General features: G+C 39.1%; 1 protein-coding gene across 1 annotated transcript in view; it reads left to right on the top strand.

Annotated features, from left to right (window-relative positions):
- EVA1C (eva-1 homolog C) overlaps window positions 1-14,625 on the top strand; it is a 50,950-nt gene extending 36,325 nt beyond the window's left edge. The window contains exons 5-8 of the mRNA XM_070943559.1: window positions 4,225-4,368; window positions 4,900-4,980; window positions 5,888-5,977; window positions 14,138-14,625. Coding sequence (XP_070799660.1) covers window positions 4,225-4,368; window positions 4,900-4,980; window positions 5,888-5,977; window positions 14,138-14,565 — 743 coding nt within the window. The 3' untranslated portion in view covers window positions 14,566-14,625. The remainder of the gene's footprint in view (window positions 1-4,224; window positions 4,369-4,899; window positions 4,981-5,887; window positions 5,978-14,137) is intronic.
- Window positions 14,626-22,065: the final 7,440 nt, after the last annotated feature.

Below are 22,065 nucleotides of genomic sequence, written 5' to 3'. Positions count from 1 at the left end.
GAATTATATTGTAAAGAATAACAATGCTCGCTTTCTTACTAATCTTTCCTTCAAATCCCCCTCTAAAATGGAAAGATTTGGCTGACAGTGTGGAAGTGACAACACTGGTTTCTGAGTTTGGCTGCAAATGCTTGTCATAAGTTCAGTATAAACTCCTGTATAAGGAGGTAAGCAAGCATACCATGTCTCTTTGCTTTTGCTGATCAGGGAGATCCTTTTGGCCAAAGGGAGCCATACATTCCTTGTCTTTTTTTTTTGGTTAGGGCTAGGATGATCACATCAAATTCGAATAAAGATTATAAGACTTGAGTATACTCAATGCACTGGTGAATTGATCAAGTTGACACAAGTAATACAAGCATATCTCTTTAAACATGATTAAAAATAATAATGGAATTCCATGTTAGCACAAAGAAGGACAATACAAATTGTAACTTGATTATTTTAACTTAATGATTTATTTAAATAACTGGTCCACTATACTTATTAATCTGCCCAGTATTTTGAATTGGTTAAACTAGGAAGTTTAGCCAATTCAAGATTAGCCCTTAGTGTAATTTCAAACTAATTTTTTGCCTTCAGATTCCTAATAAATTAATAGGCAATATATCAGTTGAAAGACAATATATTACCCAAGGTAAATTTACCTGAAAGAGTCTGGATAAAAATTTAGGTTAATTTATGGTCCTAAAACATACTCTACAGTAGTGGCCAAAATTGTGGAAACCTTTTGGGAAAAGTGTATTTTCTAAAATTAGCTAATAACACCACCTCTTTTTTGGAATAGTACCATAAAATTATATATCAATAGAAAGATAATTTAATGAAGAATGTCATGCAATAACTTTTATGAAGGATTTGCTATTAGAATAGCAGTTACAGTATAAAGAAGAAAAGTGAAACACGTAGAAAAAATGAGATATACAAAAATTATCACCATAGAAAAAGCGAGATATACAAAAATTATCACGTCAGTTAATACTTAGTTGGGTAACCTTTAGCATGAATTATGGCCTTACAATGTCTTCCCATGGAGTGAACCAAGTCTTTTAGTTCTGCAGCTTTTATAATGTGAAACCAAGATTGAATGATTGCTTCTATTAACTGGGTTTTATTGTTATGTCACTTCTGACTAACAAGTTTCTTTAGTCGGCTCCATAGATTTTCAGTTGGGTTAAGGTCTGGGCTATTCCAGCAGTGGAATATGATTATCTTGAAACTCCAAAAAAAAAAAAAAAGTGGTGTTATTAGCCATCAAACCTCAAAAATACACTTTTCCCAAAAGGTTTCCACAATTTTGGCCACTACTGTAGTTAGCATGCTTGGGAAAAGGTTGTACAATACATAATGTAATGAAAGGATTACATTCATGGTGAAATCATATGTAACAAATATGTGGTATCATTTATTGTTTCTAATATACAATATATATTTAGCGGAACAGAATAATCTCTATTAGCATGCAGAGGATGGTGTTACCTCTTCCCATTGTTGTGATTCCAATTAAAAATAATTTCCCTGAAGCCATTGCTAGTCCTAGAAATTAACTCCCAAAGCAAATTGCTCTGAATAAGAGCTGAAGGGAATCTGCATCAGAATCTACACACCACATTCTTACCCTTCTTGTTCCCACCCCACAGTATTTAGAACTTTGATTAATACTCTGCTGTTTACTAAACATAATTGAGATCATATTTCTTTCCGACACATATCCTTCCAGTATTATACGCTCACTAATATACACATTGGAGTGCCAAGGAGCCTTAATTTCACTATAATTGGCTGTAGTTATTCCATTGAATAGATAGCTTTTGTGTAGTAGCGAAGAGACACCAGAACTTGAAAATAGAAGAGGCTTTCAATAGAGAAAAGACGACTTGTCAGTTTTATTAAACTTTGGGCAATTTATGGCTTCAACAACTCTGCATAATTTGCATGTCAAAACCCAGCTAATTGGTGACTTAAAGGATCTTTCCCTTGAAAACAACAGATGCTGGACGATTAAATAGCAGCTCAGACCAGGGCTGATGTTTTACCACTAGTTTCAGAACTGCTTTGATGGCTGCTTCTTTTCATTTCCAGCTGGATATATGTGCACCAAATAAAAACCATCAGCATTATTTGGCACCTGTCTGGTTGCTAACCACTAACTGCAAAAGATGGGCAAGGATTGCAAGGGTTTAGAATGAACTGTATTTTTCCTTCAGAGGTGATAATGAAACACAGGGTTTTGTTTTGTTTTTGCTTTTAATTCCCGTCCTTTATCTGCAACTTAAATGGGACTGCTTTGATTTTTTTGGCATGGACCTTTCTTATCCTAAATCCATTCACTGCATTTGGATATACTATTGATTATATTAGAAATCACAATTTTAACAAAGAGTAGTTCATCTAAATGACATGCAGCCTACTCATTTCAGGCAGAGAAATCCAACATTTTAAGATGCATAAAAGGGAGATAGTTTGCATTTTCAGGACAGTGTGGAAGTATCCCAACATATTTGCAGTCCTGTCATGTCCTTGTAAGTACCAGCTGAATCAATAGTGCACATCTACATGCATCCAACTTTAAGGTTTTATCTCCTTGCTTTGAAATAACTATTTATATCTTTTTCAAGCTATTCCTCAAATAGTCTTCCAGAGCAAAACCTCAATTTCGGTTTGGTAATTCTGTGTATTTATTTATGTGAAGCAGAAGAAGGAGAGGGGTGTCATTGTCACATATCTGAAAGCATTTTTCCCTTTTATTAATTAAAGTAAATTACTGGCACATATTGCATTAATGCTTACATTGATACTTACAAAGATCTAAAGCAAAAATAATAGAGAATCCATCAGTATTTTTTCTCTAGCAATAAACAGTAAAATATGTATATGTATATATGTAAATGCATATGTACGTGCACATGTATATGTACATACCAATAATGAAATATATTTTCATTTTAAATTAATTAGAATAATATATTAATTCTATTTTATTTTAGGAAAATGTCTAGAATTTTAATCTGCATTTTAAATGAAAACTCCAAGGTACAATTCTGTTCATAAATTAGATGATTCTAAATCAGACATGCACATATAAATCCTTCTTCTGACTCTAAGACTGACCCTGGGGTGTTGGGATTTTTTTGGTTTTGTTTTTTGCCACAGTTCTATTAGTTGGCTACATTGGGACCGTGGAATTGGGATCGTAGAAACACCCAGGAGCATAGAAGAGTTCAGAGGCAGATGGATAAATAAATGTCTTAAACGTATTTATTCATATGATAAAGCATATTAACTATGTACAACAGAGATCAAGTCTCATGAGGAACAAACACAAGAAGTAAGAGAGAGAGATGGAGTGAGCAAGGTGGAAAAGGTTGGAGGGGGTTTTATACTCGGGGTAAGCCCCTCCTTTCCACATAGGGGTGGAGACACTCTCTGCCTCCACTGGTGTCTATATGACACATGTGCCAATGGCTTGCAAATACTTGACAGGGACTGTTGTATTTAATAATTAAGTTTAGCTGTCCTGAACTGGTTTACCCTAACTTAGTCTGTGCATTCAGTCCACAGCAAAATCTCTTCTTACTTGTCTCTCCAATGGGTGGGTGGGGTCACATAATTGGCTTGATCATACATTCTTATACCATCACTGCATAGAGCCAACCACAAATTCTTAGAAATAATGTAAATGATCACTTCTTCCTTGCCATCACTGCCCTTTATAAATTTTAAAAAATTAATCAATTTTGTTGTATACATGATGTACAATGACAATAAAGGCTATACTATACTATTATCAGAAGCAATATCTATATTTAGTTGGGCTTTCTGAGTTAGTATTATTCCTGTACCAATAGATTTATATCTCTGCAAGCAGGTACCAGTAATCTCTTCAGATAAATCATTTTTGTTTATATGTGCATATATATGCACATAGAGGCCTGGTGGCTCAGCAGACTAAAAGCATTGTGATTAACACCAGCTGTCTGCAATTACTGTAAGTTCGAATCTCACCAGGCTCAAGGTTGACTCAGCCTTCCATCCTTTCTAAGGTAGGTAAATTGAGGACCCAGTTTGCGGGGGCAATAAGCTGACTTTGTATAAATATACAATAGTATGAAGGCTATTGCTTAATGCATTGTAAGCCGCCCTGAGTCTCCGGAGAAGGGCAGCATATAAATCAAATTAATTAAATAAATAAATAAATAAATAAATATTTCTTTCTCCTTTCAGATTGTTTTTCCTATTCAGCTTTAGAAGTCTTGTCGAAGAAATGCTATGGAAAGCAAAGGTGTAAAATTATTGCTAACAGTCATAACTTTGGAAGACCATGCATGCCTGGGGTGAAAAAATACCTCAATGTCAGCTATGCATGTGGTAAGAAAAGTATGGAAATCAATAATTTCACAAATCGCAACATTTCAAAACCTGGGCATTGTGCATATATATGGAAAATTCATATTATTCCCATATTTTAATATCTAAGATAGGTACGATAATAATTTTGTTTACAATTTATACATTTTGACTAGGAAACACATTGGCAAAAATCTAATTATGTTTCTTGGACTAATCCAGATTCTTCTTGGATGATCATAGCTTTGATCAGGTAATATTTGAAAGGCCTTGTGGAGTTTGGCCTGTTGATTATTGAACTTTCATATGTTTTCAGTTAGTTTATGACTGGCGGTGAAGCAACAATGCAATGCATAAAAGCCATCAATTCAACAAGTGACATATTTGTATAGAAGTTGACTTCTCTTTATAAATATTCTTGATTGACTGACTTCTAAAATGTGAAGTGTGAAAAAAAAAGCTGCTAGCAAACTTTCCAGTTTTGTCTGTAGAAAGAGAAGGATATATATTTTAAAATCAACACATAACATTTTTTTATTTTCAACTTTACAGTCCCAAGATTCATATTGGCAGCAGTTAATCCAATGGTTACCATACTCCCTCCCTCTTGGAAGCCAAAAGAAGATGAATATGGTAAATTTAATGGTTTGCTATGGACATTTGCCTTTAAGCGTTTAATGATCTAGAAGAGGAGGGGTCTCTCTTCATGGAACTTTGGATGAGCCAATGTTCAATTCATTTTGAATGGTGTAGCAAAAACAACACACACAAAAAGTGATGAGGCGAAGACAAAGAGATGGACAGAGACAAGTAGAAGTTGAATCTAAACTAACTAAAGACTAAACTGACTTCATTGACTTTGTTATTTATCACATGAACAAAACTTTATTGCAGAACTTATGAATAAATAAAATAGTCATCACTTAATTATTAAGTTGAAGAAGTAATTCTTCTCATATCTAGCTGCTGGGAATCATAGTTTAGAACAGCAATCCCCAACCTTTGTGGCTTGGCGGCCTGGCTAGGAGAGAGAAGAGGGGAACTGGGCCATGCAAGCAGTGGGCTGGCATGTGCACATATGCATGAGCGCTTGCTTGAGTGGTGGGCTGGTGTGCTCGTGCACGCAGCCCTTGCATGTGCGCTCTAGCCAGCCACACACGTGGCCCAATTCTGAGCCATGGCCTGGGGAACCCCTGGCTTAGAACATGTTTTGTGGGAAGAAACCTCTTATTAATTTCCTGATATCAACAGTGCTAAAAAATTCCTAGGAAAAACAGGAAACAAACGTATTATCTTAAAGGACATTCTCATGTATTTATGAGTTGTGTTATATAATAAAGTAAAATAGAAATTTAAAATTAATTTTGCTTTAATGCATAAAATGTGTTATTAGACAACATGGAAATATGGAGACATTAAAGAAGGTAATTGCTTGTGGTAGGACATTTAAATTATTTATTTAACAAATACACATTCCTTTTCAGTTTGGAAAGTTAATTCAACTACAATCTAATTTAGGAACCTCTTTTCTTTCTCACAGATGTAAATTTTGATCCAAAAGAATCAAGAATTCCAAAGAACGAAGGAGTTATAATTAGCAGCAGTTTGGCTACATTTGCATACATTAGAGGTAGACCTCTTTACTTTATATTCTTGTGTTCTGATAAGAAATCCTGTTAATGCTAGCAGTTACATTTTCCAGAATTAGTATAAAATATTAAATACACATAATATTTGCAGCATTTAAAACTTCCTTGATTTATTATGGTATATCCTTTTGCGAACAATATCCTAATTAACATGTGTTTAAAGTATTATTTTGAATTAATTAACTCCATGGAGGAAAAATCCTTAAAGAGATCATTCACATTTTCTCTGGTACTGGTAGCTACAGGCTGAGCTAAATAATAGCATTTTGCTGATCTTGAAAAATGGGGGGAAATGGATCTGTTAGGACAGGGCCCTAGCTCAATGCCTGCAGGCCGAATCCGGCCCAGGGTGTGTGTGTGACGAAATGGGGTTGAGGGGTACCCCGGACCGTGAACCAGCTCATGAGTAAACACACTGAGACTGAAATAATTCTGACAGAGGCGTCTTGTGTAAAAATATAATTTACTTTAAAACATTTAAAAGGCACTATGTCTTTAAGAAAACACATTAAAAACAAAGTCTTATCTGGGTATGTGAAGCAAGGCTATCTCCCTAGATCCCTCTCCACAATACCGAAACAGTTCACAAAAGAATAAAGCTAGCATGAAGGTAAGCAGCTTCGGCGTCGATACATCATCAAGGCCATCATGGTGGGAGCAGCACGAGCTTCACAGCTGAAAGTCACCTGAAATAAAATCAGTTCAAACAGCAAACATTGCTTGAAGCTTGTGGGAAGAAGATCCAGCAACAGCAGTCCTGATGATAGCTTGCGTGCTACAAAACAGCAAAAGGCAAGCATCCGTGGGAGTCTCTCTGTAACGACATCTGGAGTCCTTATCTGCATTCTTCTCCCATCTGCGGCATGGCACCAAGCTTCCTGCAGGAGCTGTGCTTTTAGGCCTAGAAGACTAGGCCCAAGTAGCAAGCAAAAGGTCCTTGCTTATATAGGGAGTTAGCCTGCAATTAACTAGGGCGGGGAAGGCTTGCAGGTAATTGCCAACAGCAGATGGCTTGATTAAGACCATACTGTTTGTGAGTAGGCAGATAGCCACAGCAATCCTGGAAACACTCGTGACAATCCCCTTCTCTGCGGCTATTTGACTGGTTAACAAACATACATTCTACATTGGGTACATAGATACATCAATGGTAAGTACATTCACATAGCCATCGACATTTTTCCCAGAAGATAGAGGTGTTGGTCACGGGGCAGCGGTTTGGTAAGCACGTCCGCTACCTGTTCCTTGGTTTCACAATACACAGTCTTAATGAAACCTGTTTTCACCAATTGCCTCACATGTTTGTTTTGTATATCAATATGGCGTGATCTCTGGCCTACAGCATCAGCTTCCGATATGTTAATGGCAGCCATGTTATCCTCATAGACTTTTATAGGTTGCATGGGCTGTCTCCATAAGCTTACCAAAAGATCGTCAAACCAAACTAGGTTATTGGAAGCTTTGGACAAACTGACATACTCAGCTTCCGCTGTGGAAGTTGCAATTAACTTCTGCTTCCCAGAGTACCAATACACGGGGCTACTATTTAGATATACAATGTACCCCAAAGTACTTTTTCTAGATCTAACATCCCCTGCCCAATCGGCATCCGAAAAACAACTCAATCTTAATTCTCTAGTTGCTTCTGGTTCCAATAACAATGAATAGTTCACAGTACCCTTTAAGTATCTCAGGAGTCGTTTAATTCCGCTCCAATGGTACTGTGTGGGATGTTCAGAATGTCTAGATAACACATTTACACTTAGACTGATGTCCGGTCTAGTCCAATTTGCAATGTACAACAACGACCCAATCACGGACTTGTAAAGGGTCTTATCTTCAAACTCCGTGCTCTCAGTGTACATATTCTTAAGGAAGTCTGTTGCCATAGGGGTATCGCATGGCTTCGCCTCTACCATGCTACACTTTTTAAGCAATTCCTGAATCTTATCTTCCTGAGAGAGCCAAAACCCCTTCTCAGTTTTTACGAATTGCACCCCTAAAAATTTGCTAATGTGACCTAATGGTTTTAGGGCGAAACTCTTACTTAGGTCCTCAGAGAACTTCTTATGCCTGTTCTCTGATCTGCAAATATATAGTATGTCGTCAACGTACAACAGTACTGTTTCCCTAATGCCCTGATCTTCCTTGACAAAAACACACTCGTCAGCCGACGATGGTAAAAAGCCCATCTCTCTCAGGCTTTTAGTGAGACACTCGTACCATCGCTTACCAGATTGTTTTAAGCCATATAGGCTCTTGTTCAACAACCACACATCGTTTTCCCGATGGCTTACTCCCTGAGGAATCCTCACGTACAGCTCTTTGTCTAACTGGGCGTGCAGGTACGCGGTCTGAATATCGAACTGATATACATGTTCGCCTCGCATGGTAGCGATGGTGAGAGCTGTTCTCACGCTCTCAGGGCGCACCGTGGGCGAGAAGGTGTCCTCATAATCGTCAGGGAATCTCTGCGAAAATCCCTGCGCCACTAGTCTCGCCTTATAGATAAAGCCCCCACCTTCAATGGGCTTTTGCTTGAAAAGCCACCTGGTGCCAATCACCCTCTTGTCCTTGGGCAATCTTGTTGGCATGAATACATCGAGCCTTCTCAGGCTATCTAATTCTGTATCCATAGCGGCCAGCCACTTCTGTCGTTCATGGTCAGGTAAGGCCAACACATCCTCATATCTCTGAGGGGTGGCCAAAACCTGGTCGACTGAGGTAACAAAGTCATCGTACCTCTTAGGCTTATTGCCCCTGGTAACCCTAACTGGTCTGCCTTTAGGAGAGTCACTTACATCAGAGTCGTCCGATGAGTCATCTACCTCGTGACTATCACTATGCGTCTCAGAAGCTGGGTGCCTATTCTTCCTGGCTACCCCCATCTTACGCTTCAATACCCCTTTCAAGGGTGCCTGGGATGCACGCTTCCCAGAACCAGATGTATCCCTATCCTCGGATAGGTTCTCCGATACATCCTCCGATTGCCTATGACAACTACGGGAAGGGTTCCGAGTAAGAATCTCATTGGCATGGATCTTACTCCAGTTGGCGCCTTCGTGAAAGGTGGCAGACCTTGATATCATTAATTTCCCGTTAGGGTAGGCAAACCTAAATGCCTTGGAGCCCTGCTCATAACCAACAAATCTCAGTTTAACAGAGATTGGGTCTCCCTTTCTCCTGAGCTCCTTCGGGACATGAACATCGGCCATCACCCCGAAAACATGGAGGTGTGCCAAGCTAGGCTTATGGCCGTATAGCACCTCGTATGGGGTCTTCTGCACCTCGCTAGACCACACACGGTTCAGGGTGTAATTCGCGTATCTAACTGCTTCTACCCAATACGCGAAGTTTAATCCGGAATCCTCTAGGGCGCACCGCATCATAGTTTGTAATACGTCGCTGCGCTGTTCTGCAACGCGATTTTGAAACTTAGAGTAAGGCGCGGTGCGTAAGTGGATTATGCCCTTACTCCTTGACCAGCTGGAGAACTGCCTGGAATTAAATTCAGTCCCCCTGTCAGTTAAGATCTTCTTAACTCTGACCTGGTGCTGGTTCTGGACTAAGTTACAAAATTCCTTAAACTTAGTCAACGTTTCACTCTTGGACATTAGGGGAAAAACGAATCCAAATCTGCTATGGTCGTCTACTATGGTAAGAAAGTACCGTCTCTTACCCACGGAAGGTGCGAATGGACCCACCAAATCCATGTGGACGAGCTGAAACGGGTGTTCAGAGTACCTCTGAGACTTCTCGGGCGCAGATTTCGCCTTCAACTTTGCACTCCTACAAATTGAACAGTCTAGGAATGTGTTACAATCATTGATCTTGGTTCCCCTTGAGTGTTCGGTTACCTTCTTCACTATAGGAAAACTCACGTGACCTAGCCTGCGATGCATCAAGTGAGCACATTCATTGTGCAACGGCTCACCTATAGCAATTGCATTAGCATTTTCAGGTTCCCTATTATCTGACTCTAAGTTAAAATTTAAAAACTTTTTATTAACTTTACATTTGTCTTTACAAGGCTTCCTCTGGTGAAAGTCTTGATCCTCATCACCTAGTTCTAACTGTGATTCATTGTTACTACCAAATGAGATAGCATAATTGCTATCACTGCAGGACTCAGCATTCGTATTGGGGGAATAATAAGGCAAGCCACCTATCTTCAAAACCTCCCCAATCACACATTTGTTGTTTTTGATCACAGCTGTTCCTCCTGAGAACAGAATCTCCATTCTAGGGTTCTCACATATCCTCATTAGGCTTAGCAAATTATGATCTATCTCTGGTACATACAATGCTCCATGAATCTCTCCTATTCCAGGAATATAAACATCTCCAATGCCAACAACATTCACCTTTTTACCATTTGCAACTTTGACCATGGATTGATGCCTTCTCATATTAACAAACAACCTTCGATCACTGACAACATGGTTGCTGGCTCCACTGTCCATTAACCATAGTTGCTCTCGCTGTTTCCTTGTAAGCTCTGACTCAGTAGTTTCCACTATACCTACAGAGCTATCATTAAACCTGGGATTGTTCCCTTTGTTGCCTCTATTTGGCTTTTTACCCCTTCTGTGGTTAGGAACGTCTCCACTTGGCTTTCTGCCTGGAGGAAGTGACCTCCTTTTACATTTATTATCAGAAGGTGCCTTTGAACATGCCCTAGCATTCACATTTTGTGGGCAATCCCTTCTATAATGTTCTCTTGAACCACAATTGAAGCATTCTCCGATAGCATATGCTCTATCTGAACTATCGGGCCTTCTTAAAGGTTTTTCCCTTTTATGAAAAGCCGCCCTGCATTTTCGCAAGTTATCTTCTGCAATCAATCTGCCAGATAACACTTCTAAAGATAAGTTATTACAACTAACATTATCCAGTTGCGATATAAAATTATCCCAGCTAGGATCAAGGGAATTGAGTATAACAGTAATGAGGGTTTGTTCAGACACTGTTTCCCCCCTCAACATCAATTCCTGCCTTAACCTGTTTAACTCACATAAGTGTTCATTAATATCTACTCCCGCCTTCAACCTTGCGGAATAGAACTCCCTATAAACTCTGTTTGTAACATGGGAGCTTTTTGAACAAAATAGCTTATGTAGTTTCACCCAAACTTCTGTTACGGTCAGGTTACTAGGTATACTGGGATATAGTGCAGGGTTAATGGACATCAATAAAATACAAAAGGCCTTATGGTGTAAAATATCAACTTCTAAGGACCATGGTCTAGGTGGGGGTTTTAACAGCAACGATAAAACATTTTCTTTCATTAAAATTACTTGAATACTTTTAACCCATTCCTTAAAATTTCCTCCACCCACACTTAAACTTTTAAAATTAGGAGGAAGGACCTGTACATTATTAAACATGGAAACAGACATTAATTGATGTTCAAAATGTGGTCCATCCTGGAACGGGCAATAAGGCATTGGAATGGAAGCACACAGCACAGTGTCTTCCATCAGGCATTCTGACGATCGTTCCTCCCCAATGGGAGGGATTAAAACTTCAGGTTGTGCAGATGCAAAACTCATCCTGGCTTGATCACAAAAACTCGAGGGTCCTCTCTGGTGCACATCTCTAGGAATTTTTGGACGTGCTCCCAAATTCCTATCTTCAGTTGAGGTAGCCTCCGGAACCGTCCTGGATGTCGATGTCGTCACGGATGGATATATCCCACTCGTGGCGTGCGCTGAATTAGTCACAGACATCAGGGGGGCTTTGGGATGCGCAGCTCCTATTTGTTAAGCCGATGGTGCCTGCAAACCATCGCCTAAAATGGTTGCCAAAGTTTCTATCACACTTGCAACCTTACGCTCAACATGAGAGTCTCTTAAACTTTTAGCAGAAGTCACTGATGTCGTCAAGGGAGCTAAAGTCTTTATGGCCTGATCTATGATGGCTTCAACAGCAAGTGGCGCAATATCAACTTGGCCATGCTGGTTTAACAAAGAAGCAGGAACATTTGAATCAGGCAGTCTGTTATCCCCCATTCTCCACTTATGGTCTGAGGTGGGGGTTTTAGGAAAAGATTGAAAGTCTCTTACCGATCCGGTGTTTTGTAGGACTTCGATCTTCTTTCCTTTCACGGCTGAATTCTTTATTAATTCGCTAGAATCAGCAGTCGGGTTCTGACTTACTGTGGGCAAACCTAAAAACTGAAGGATTGCCTTCCTAAACTCATCATTCACCTCTGTATTTGTTTTCAAGACCTGAAGTGGCGTTCTTCCAGTCTCTACTTCTATAGGTGATGATGGTTTACTCACTATCTTAGGCCCTTCAGAAGTTGAGGCCTCTGCTCCAAAACTTATAGCTCCACTATTCTCTAAGTCAATTAGAGTTTGGGGTTTTTCAGCCAAAACATTTTTGGCCTGCGCCCCAGACAGTCCAGTTTGTGACTTCATACTTTTTGCTGCTGCTGCTGCCCTAGTCAACATCTATTCAACTGCAGACATTCCAGTCTAGCGTGTTACCACATGAGCGTAAGTTCGTTAAACCATCCTCTGCTACCAACTGTGACGAAATGGGGTTGAGGGGTACCCCGGACCGTGAACCAGCTCATGAGTAAACACACTGAGACTGAAATAATTCTGACAGAGGCGTCTTGTGTAAAAATATAATTTACTTTAAAACATTTAAAAGGCACTATGTCTTTAAGAAAACACATTAAAAACAAAGTCTTATCTGGGTATGTGAAGCAAGGCTATCTCCCTAGATCCCTCTCCACAATACCGAAACAGTTCACAAAAGAATAAAGCTAGCATGAAGGTAAGCAGCTTCGGCGTCGATACATCATCAAGGCCATCATGGTGGGAGCAGCACGAGCTTCACAGCTGAAAGTCACCTGAAATAAAATCAGTTCAAACAGCAAACATTGCTTGAAGCTTGTGGGAAGAAGATCCAGCAACAGCAGTCCTGATGATAGCTTGCGTGCTACAAAACAGCAAAAGGCAAGCATCCGTGGGAGTCTCTCTGTAACGACATCTGGAGTCCTTATCTGCATTCTTCTCCCATCTGCGGCATGGCACCAAGCTTCCTGCAGGAGCTGTGCTTTTAGGCCTAGAAGACTAGGCCCAAGTAGCAAGCAAAAGGTCCTTGCTTATATAGGGAGTTAGCCTGCAATTAACTAGGGCGGGGAAGGCTTGCAGGTAATTGCCAACAGCAGATGGCTTGATTAAGACCATACTGTTTGTGAGTAGGCAGATAGCCACAGCAATCCTGGAAACACTCGTGACAGGGTGCTTAAATCTAGCCCATGGGACTTGCCTGCAGTGCCTCTGACAGCCAAATTGGTGTTCAGGGGGGGAGCACAGCCCCGGGCCCTGTTTTTGGCCTGCACGGCCTCCTGCAGCACCCTGTCGGTCAAAATGTGTGCCTCTGAGGCACGTTTTGGCCAGCAAAGTGCTGCAGAAGGCCATCCAGACCAGAAACAGGGAGCAAGTGGCCTGCACACAATCCCCCCCATAGCCCGTTTTGGCCAGCAGGGTGCTGCAGGGCCCCGTCTCCCCCCCCCCCCCCCGGCTGGCACACAGAGAGCTACAATGCTGATCCGGCCCTTGATGAAATCCAGTTTGACACCCCTGTGTTAGGACATCCAGAATTGTAGGCAAGAAAACTGGAATCTCAGAAGAAGATAATAGTAAACTACTTTCATATTTTTGCAAGAAACTGTATAGATCCATCCAGGCGTGAAATCCAGCAGGTTCTGACAAGTTCTGGAGAACCGGTAGCAGAAATTTTGAATAGTTCGGAGAACCAACAAATACCACCTCTGGCTGTTCCCAGAGTGGGGTGGGAATGGAGATTTTGCAATATCCTTCCCCTGCCACGCCCTCCAAGCCACGCCCACAGAACCGGTAGTAAAAACATTTGGATTTCACCACTGGATCCATCACTTATATCACCTAACATCATATTTCACTTAAGAGTTTTCTTAATTTTGGTATTGTACTTTATTTTCATTTCCATATTGCTGGCCAGAAACATGTTAGCAAGCTCTGATGGATTATGTAGATTTAGATATTAAGATTGTCTCAGAAGTCTAGGCTTTTCAGAAATGACAGCAAATTATTATTATTCCCATCCATCTCTACATAAGTCTGGGATTTTGTTTCTAATTTCAGATCACCTTGAAAGAGCTGCTCTCTTGTTTGTGTCTAGTGTTTGCGTTGGCCTAATGCTCACACTTTGTGCTCTGGTAATGCACATTTCTTGCTGCGATGATGTGATAAAGCTACGGAAGATGAAAAAGCATCTGGTGCTAGAAAATCAGAAGGCTGATGGAAACGAGGAGGAGGAGGAGGAGGAGGAAGAAGAAGAGGAAGAGAGAGGGGAATCTTCTGATTCAGATTTTACTGATGAACTAACAGGCTTATGCAGGACTTCATATTCATCTTATTGTCCCCTGGATGCAGCCGAATTGGCTGAAAGGATAGAGCGGCGAGAACAGATCATGCAAGAAATCTGGTTGAACAGTGGCTTGGAAGCATCTCCTACTAGAAGCTTCAGCCCATTCTATATCAATGAACAGCAGTGCATTTGTTTTGGATAACATGCACCTCTTTTCTTAAACTACCTTCTGTGAAGGATCATCTGCAATGTAAAATATTAATTATTACAAAGCTATATAAATAATTATTTAAAATACCTTAAAACAGTTTTTAGTATGGCATATTTTGAATGCTTGCCTACAGTTTATTCTATTTATTTTATCTCTGAACTGTTTATAATTGCTTGAAAATGAGAGTGTATGTTAAAAACCAGCTTTACATATATTTGCACTAAGAAGAACCTGTTTTGGAGCATAAAAGGTAAGGCTGATACAGCTAAGGTCACTATGCAGATCTTTTTTTCAAAATAACTTCTAGATATATTCCATTAGTTCAAGCCAATCAAATCTACATGTATTCCTGTCTTGAAAATATCCTATACTTTATTGCAATCTGCAGGAAACCTGAAGAACAAAGGGAGGAAAAATGTCACTTCCTACTTAAGAAATTTAGAAGTGTCTGAACTTTCCCTATATGTTCATATAGTGACATGAAATGTAACAGGGGTGGAGCACATTTTGATTTTTTTTTATTTCTGATCGGTTTAAAGTAAAAAATTGGACCTTGAGAAAATATATGCAATGATTTTTTTCCAATAACTAATTAGTGAATTAATATTCTACTGGGAAACCTTCAACTGATTCATTTCCTAGTAATGAAGGAAGTCAACATTTGCCAAAAGAGATTTTTTTAAAAAACAAGAATTGAATGTGGTATTGAAAAGAACTATAATGTGGTCTTATTCATTCAAGGTCAGAAAATAGTCTGATTTAGACTGATTGACTATGCTGTAGGCAAAGAGCAGATGAACATCTTGTCCTCTGTACCCATAATGCTCTTTCCTTTGGGGAAAGCAATGCCATGCAAACTGCAAATAATAATAATAATAATAATAATAATAATAATAATAATAATAATAATAATAATAAGTACGCAAAATAACTCAAAGGGAGAATATATGAGAAAATACAACTAATTGGAATTTACATCAGCACCTTCATACACTTTTCAGTCTTTCAAACCAGATTTGATTTCACTGTGTACATACACTTATGGTATTTGTTTTTCTTTAAGTTTGTACTGTGTTTTCAAGGAAGTTTTCAACTTTCAACTTTCCTTACCCCATTCACTCTTATATTTGTTTTGCAATTTTATCCTATTTATCCTATATATCCTCTGTGAAACCAAACCTAACCCTAACCCAAACTTCAGTTAATTTTGTCATTTGAGTCGTTCATATTTGTATTTTATCATACAGCTTATTACTTAACACTCATTGCAAATCATTTGGGTTCTCAGCCACAAACATAGCATCCTTTGCCTACAAAGCTGTACAGTAAACCCTGTCATGGCCCAATCAGCACATCCATACTTCTAATGTAACTCCAGCATGAATTACTTATTTCTGTGTAAAACAACCAAGGGAACATCATACACTTTTGTCTTACTCTCTACTTGTACTATTTACTAACATTCCATTAATTTTCAACCATGTTTTACGTTGATTGTATACAGCTTTTCTGTAATTGCATTCATCAGTCAGTCTTTAATTCAATATCCATGCATAATGATAGGATTTTAAATCTTTCAGAGTAAGCCTCTGTCATCTCAGAAAACTTAAAGAAAAAAATAGACAATACAAAAGTACAGTTTTATACAATGTTAAGGTTGCTAGAACTTTAATACCATGTTACAAAAATACATGAATCGAAAATAATTCATTAACACTTAAGACTAAACAAAATCCTTCCTCCTAACATACATATCTTTGACTATTTTTTTTTCTCAGTTGCAACCTATAATGGAGTTCCAAGAAATAAATCATGTAAGTGGAAATTTTGAAAATGAAAAGAAAAAACAGAGTACAGGTAGTCCTCCATTTACGATCATTATTGAGCCCAAAATTACTGTTCCTATGTTTCTGTTTCTGAAACATTTGTTAAGTAAGTTTGCCCCATTTTCCAATTTTTCTTCCACTGTTGTTAAGTCAATCACCATAGTTGTTGTTGTGGCCCATCAGCGGCCTGTGCGGATTGTAGCTGATTCTGACAGCTGGTGTGGTGCTGTGCCAGCAGCCTGTGCAGCTGGCGCTTGAGTCGGACAATGAGGAGGCTGGAGAAGTTGTGGTGCCAGAGGCAGGGATTCAGCCATGGCCTTCAGAACCTCCAGAAGCTCCCTTAAGTGAAGAGGACGAAGAGGAGCGCGCAGAGCTGCCAAAAGGCAGGAGTGGCTCGTCAGGAGGAGGTCTCCTCGAGAGTAAGGCTTGGGGCTAATTGGCCACTCCCTTAGCCTATTTAAAGAGGAACGCCACTTGCAGCAAGCTGTAGGGAACAACTTTAGTTCACTCTCCTCCGTGTCTGGATTCTATGCAAAATTGCTTCTGGGATTTCTGCCAACTCTAGTAAGACTGTGATTACCTTATCGTAGAATTCTGGTAGGCTGTTAAGACAGTTTATTAACAGCCTTTGGTTGATAAAGACTGAGTTATTTGAGTAAAATAAGCTTTGTATAGAGTTTGTGTGTGCTGCATTCTTTGGGGACCGTAGCTGGGGCAGAACAGTTATTAAGTTAGTCAAATTGTTGTTAAATGAATCTGGCTTCCCCATTGACTTATCAGAAGGTCGCAAAAGGGGATCATGTGACCACAGGACACTGAAGGTGTCATAAATATGACTCAATTGCCAAGTGTCTGAATTTTGATCACATGTCCATAAGGATGCTACAATGGTTGTAAGAGTGAAAACTGATCATATCACTTTTTTCAGTGCCGTTGTAACTTTGAACAGTCACTAAACAAACTCTTGCAAGTTGAGGACTACCTGTCCAGAAAGAAAGGAAATCCAGGTTTTATAAAATTCCCTGAAAATTCCTGACCTGCAGGAAACATGAAATCTGCATGGAAAGTCCCATTTCAGATTTAGTTGAATACTATTTTAGCTTGGAGGAGAGAACTGGCAGCACTAGAGTGTAAATGCTGGAACTCAAGAAAAAACAACAGTATAATTTAATAGTAGTATAATTGCTAGTATAATTTAAAAACAAGTATTCTAAATTAAAAGACAAAGATTTAACAGTATGGCACTGTTGAAGAATACAAGCATAATAATAATAGGATGTATAGCAGTTTATAGGAGTCACTGAAGCAGTAGGTGTGAGCTTAAATGGACTCTAGAGCAGTGTTTCTCAACCTTGGAAGCTTGAAGATGGGTGGACTTCAACTCCCAGAATCTCCCAGAATCTCCCAGAATCTCCCAGCGCTGCTGGCTGGGGGATTCTGGGAGTTGAAGTCCACCCATCTTCAAGCTACCAAGGTTGAGAAATACTGCTCTAAAGGATGGTAGAGGACAGGAAGGCCTGGAAGAATGTTGTCCATGGGATCGCAACACAACTTCGCAACTAACAACAACAACAACATAGCACTTTGGTGTATTCAAGGGAATAACAGGTTATTAATTATTTGATTGAATGCATGCATATTAAACACATCTTATATTCCAATCGTACAAAACTGCATATGCATCTGAATTCTGAATACACACATTGCTCCAGCAAATAATTTTTATACTTAAATTTTGATATCACGTTTTTGTGGAGAGTTGCACAATTTTTTTTGTTTATTTTTATTCCGTGCGTTCCCTTGAAATAGGCCACCTAGGAAGCAAATGTTCATCAAGGTTACCCATACTAAAGCAGAAAAAAATGTTGAAAATTATTCCTGTTTGAAAACTAAGCCGTTTATGCAAACTTGTTCAGCTGTTGCATGTTCATTTGTCTTGGTTTCCTGGCATGCAGCTGCATTTGAATTTTCAGGAAGTTATTTTGATTAGGCAACTAGGGCTTCACTGCTGAAGAGGTGGGGAGGAGGTGACAATGAAAATAGGTGTGTCCCTGCCCTAAAGAAATGTTTAGGTTTCCTTCTACATGAGGATGTGAAACAGTTGAGAAAATAAAACAACTAATGGGCATGTTGGGAACGGAGGACTGGAAAGGAAAAATCCTGGAAGCAATTCAATTGGCTTGGCTTAGGTACTGTGAGATGCCTAGATGTTTTGTAAGCTGATCTATTTCACCGTAACATGGCTGAACACCATAGGCAGATTTTTTATTGCAAGTCACACAGTGATAGTCATTTGAGACTTAAAAGCACTTATTTCAAAACCAGTTGATGTTGGAAGCATGAAATGGCTTTGATGGTTGTGCCTGATTAAAGATTAGATTTCATTTATGACTCAGGAATTTGATTTTAAAAAAATATTTTCCGATCTTTTCTAATCCAAAAGAAAAATGATTTTTAAACTTATTTTTAATATTATAAGTTTAAAAATAATTTTGGGGGGATATCAGAAAGGACTAAAATCTTTTTCAAAAAAAGAGATTAAATCTTTTGTAATACTGAATTGGATTAGTTCTCCCATTTAATTGGGAATTATCAGGTCAGGCCAGTATATCTGGAAACTACCATATTGGAAAGCTTTATGATGTCAAGGAAGGAACATCTTATGAAGTTCCTTATGAAGGAACTTCATAAGATGAAGGAAGGAAGAAAGCACCTTAGAGATTTTTGAAACTATCACTGAAAGTTACAATCTCATAGTTATAGAATATCACCTAAATATTTAGAAGTGGGTGGAATAAAGTGTACAGGTAGTTCTCGACTTATGACCACAACTGAGCCCCAAATTTCTGTTGTTAAGTGAGACATTTGTTAAAACATGGGGAGTTTTGCCCCATTTTACAACCTTTCTTGCTACAGTTGTTAAGTGAATCACTGCAGTTGTTCAGTGAGTAACACATTTGTTAATTGAATCTGGCTTCCCCATTGACTTGCTTGTCAGAAGGTTGCAAAGGGTGATCACATGACCCTGGGACAACTGCAACGGTTATAAATGTCAGTCAGATGCCAAGCAGCTGAATTTTGATCATGTGACCACAGGGATGTCCAATGGTCTTAAGTTTGAAAAATTGTCATAAATCACATTTTTCAGTGCTGTAACTTTGAACAGTCACTAAACAAACAGTTGTAAGCAGTAGTGGGTTTCAATTTCGGCCACTACCAGTTCGTTCGTGGGTGCGTGGGTGCTTATGCGTGTGCGCGACACTTCTGCGCATGCACAGAGATGTCCAGGCGGTGGGTGGGGCCTCCCGCCACCGCCGCTACCGGTTCGCCCGGTCCGGGGCAAACCGGTAGCAACCCACCATTGGTTGTAAGTTGAGGACTATTACAACATACTGTGTGGCACCTTCCTGCTGAAAGAAAGCAAGAGAAAATAAACAAGAAGAAAGCAGGCCTCTTCATATTCCCTTATGAGTTTCTTTTAATTTCTTTTTCCAGCTTGTCTATCAGCATGATTCAACTGACTGACATTTTAGATAAGGTTGATTAATCTATACTGATGTACTACAAATAATACATCACAAAGCTAAATCTTATTCAAAACTGAGATCTTATAAGCATGACTGCCACTCCAAATAAATGGGACATAAAGTTGACAGAGACAACAGTGCCTCCATTCCTAGGAAACCTGTTTAAATCTTGAAAGAGAGATGCAAGGGTCTTCTGGGAAGAAAGAAGCAAGTGAGCCAATTAGATGAATGGGACAGACTGATTCAGACAGTTCAATCTAAACATAGCATCACATTCTGGCATTTTGCTTCCTTGGTGACAACATAATTTATATCCAGAATGGATCATTTAATATGGAAGGACATTGAGATACTTTCTGTCATGTATTATTTCAGATTTATACTCAGGATCTTGATACATGCCTAATATTTTCCAACTTTCTCTTGGATTGGCCCCAATGAGAGATATTGAATCTAATTGTTCAACTCAAGAGTTGCAAAGCTCCCCGACTGACCTGATCATCCCAAAACTAAGATCTAAATGGTGGATCACTATTTTAACTTCCTTATTTACTCATCAGCCAATTCTCTATAGATCCCCAAAGAATGGACCAACTCTATCACAATGCCAATATACAATAAAGGTGATAGGACCAATCCAGCTAACTACCTTAAAAGCAATGTACTATGTAAAATCAGTAAACTATATGCAAAACATCTCTACCAAAATTTGCTGACTCAATGATCCAAGAAAAAAAAAGCCAAGGAACAAATGGTTTTAGGTCAGGTTTTTCTACTGTAGACCAATGTCTCACTCTGTGCCACTTGCCTGCAAGGTATGCCAGCCCATCAGTGGTTCCCTCTATGGTGCATTTATAAAATTGAAAACATTTAATCTTTCAGGAAAGATTTTGGTGCAAACTAGAAACCTCCATCAATCACTAGCTTCTGTAATTAATTATGATAATGCAATGCAGATGTAATGTTTGAATGATGAGAAATTGACTAATCCAATCCCAACATTACAGGAGTCAAACAAGGCTGCATACTGCCTCCTATTTAATTTGTAAATCAATGATATTATCTAGGTCTTTTCAGAATTCCATCCTCTCACTCTAGCTAGCAAACCAATTTCTATTTTTTTAAAAATGCTGATGATGTATGTTTTATATGCTGCTGCTGATATTCTTTCTGTATACCAAATGGGATCATGATCCAATCTCCATGTATTTGCCTTTTATAGTTAAATTTGAAATGCTGGAACTCAATTTCACAAAAAACCAAAATGATGGTATTACTAAAGGCATTCAACCACATTTGGACAATTGATAGCTATCCAACTGAGCATATGAAGTATGTAAGTATCTAGGCATGTATTTCTATCATCATCTTCTTCAAATTTCTGCATGCCCAAACAGCATCTAATATCATAATTAGATACATACAGTGTTTTTCGCTCCATAAGACGCACCTGACCATAAGACATACCTAGGTTTAGAGGAGGAAAACAAGACAAAAAAAATTCAGGCGGAGCCTGAGAAGACCACAGATAGGTGTCCTCTCATGTGCCAGCTCTGCCTATTGACTCCTGCACTGCAGAAAAGAGACAGAAGAGGTGGGCAATGACAAAGACAGAAGAGGCAGGGTTCAGCACTGTAAAAGGACTCATCACTGCAGCCTGGCTGCTATTCACCAAAGATGCACAGACATTTCCACCCAGTTTTGGGGGGGTGGGGAGAGTGTGTCTTATGTAGCGAAAAATATGATAATCTGAAGGGGCAATGGCTATAATTCTGTACTCCCAGTGTTCAAAGCCATTGAAGCCCAAGTGCTGAGATTTTTATTGTATGGTGCCTAGAGCTGCGCATATCCATACAGATAGTCTTTGAGTTATGATCATTCATTCTGCAACTGCACAAAATTACAACATCGCTAATCAAAGGGACTTATGACCTCTTACTGACTACAGCATTTCTACAGTCACATGAACAAAAATTGGGCCCTTCGCAGTCTGCTTGCGCTTATGACTTCTTTGCAGGGTTGCTGCAAATAAAACAAATGAAATATTAAAAAGTTATAATGTTTATTTAGTTACTTACCAAGCACATCTAAATTATATTATAGTAATCAAAACATCTTTACAATCCCCAAGGCATGTC

The sequence above is a fragment of the Pituophis catenifer genome, unplaced genomic scaffold (assembly GCF_029215685.1).
Source record: "Pituophis catenifer annectens isolate HBS135680 unplaced genomic scaffold, rPitCat1.0.hap2 SCAF_4, whole genome shotgun sequence".
NCBI lineage: Eukaryota > Metazoa > Chordata > Lepidosauria > Squamata > Colubridae > Pituophis > Pituophis catenifer.
This window is presented reverse-complemented; position numbering and strand designations above follow the sequence as displayed.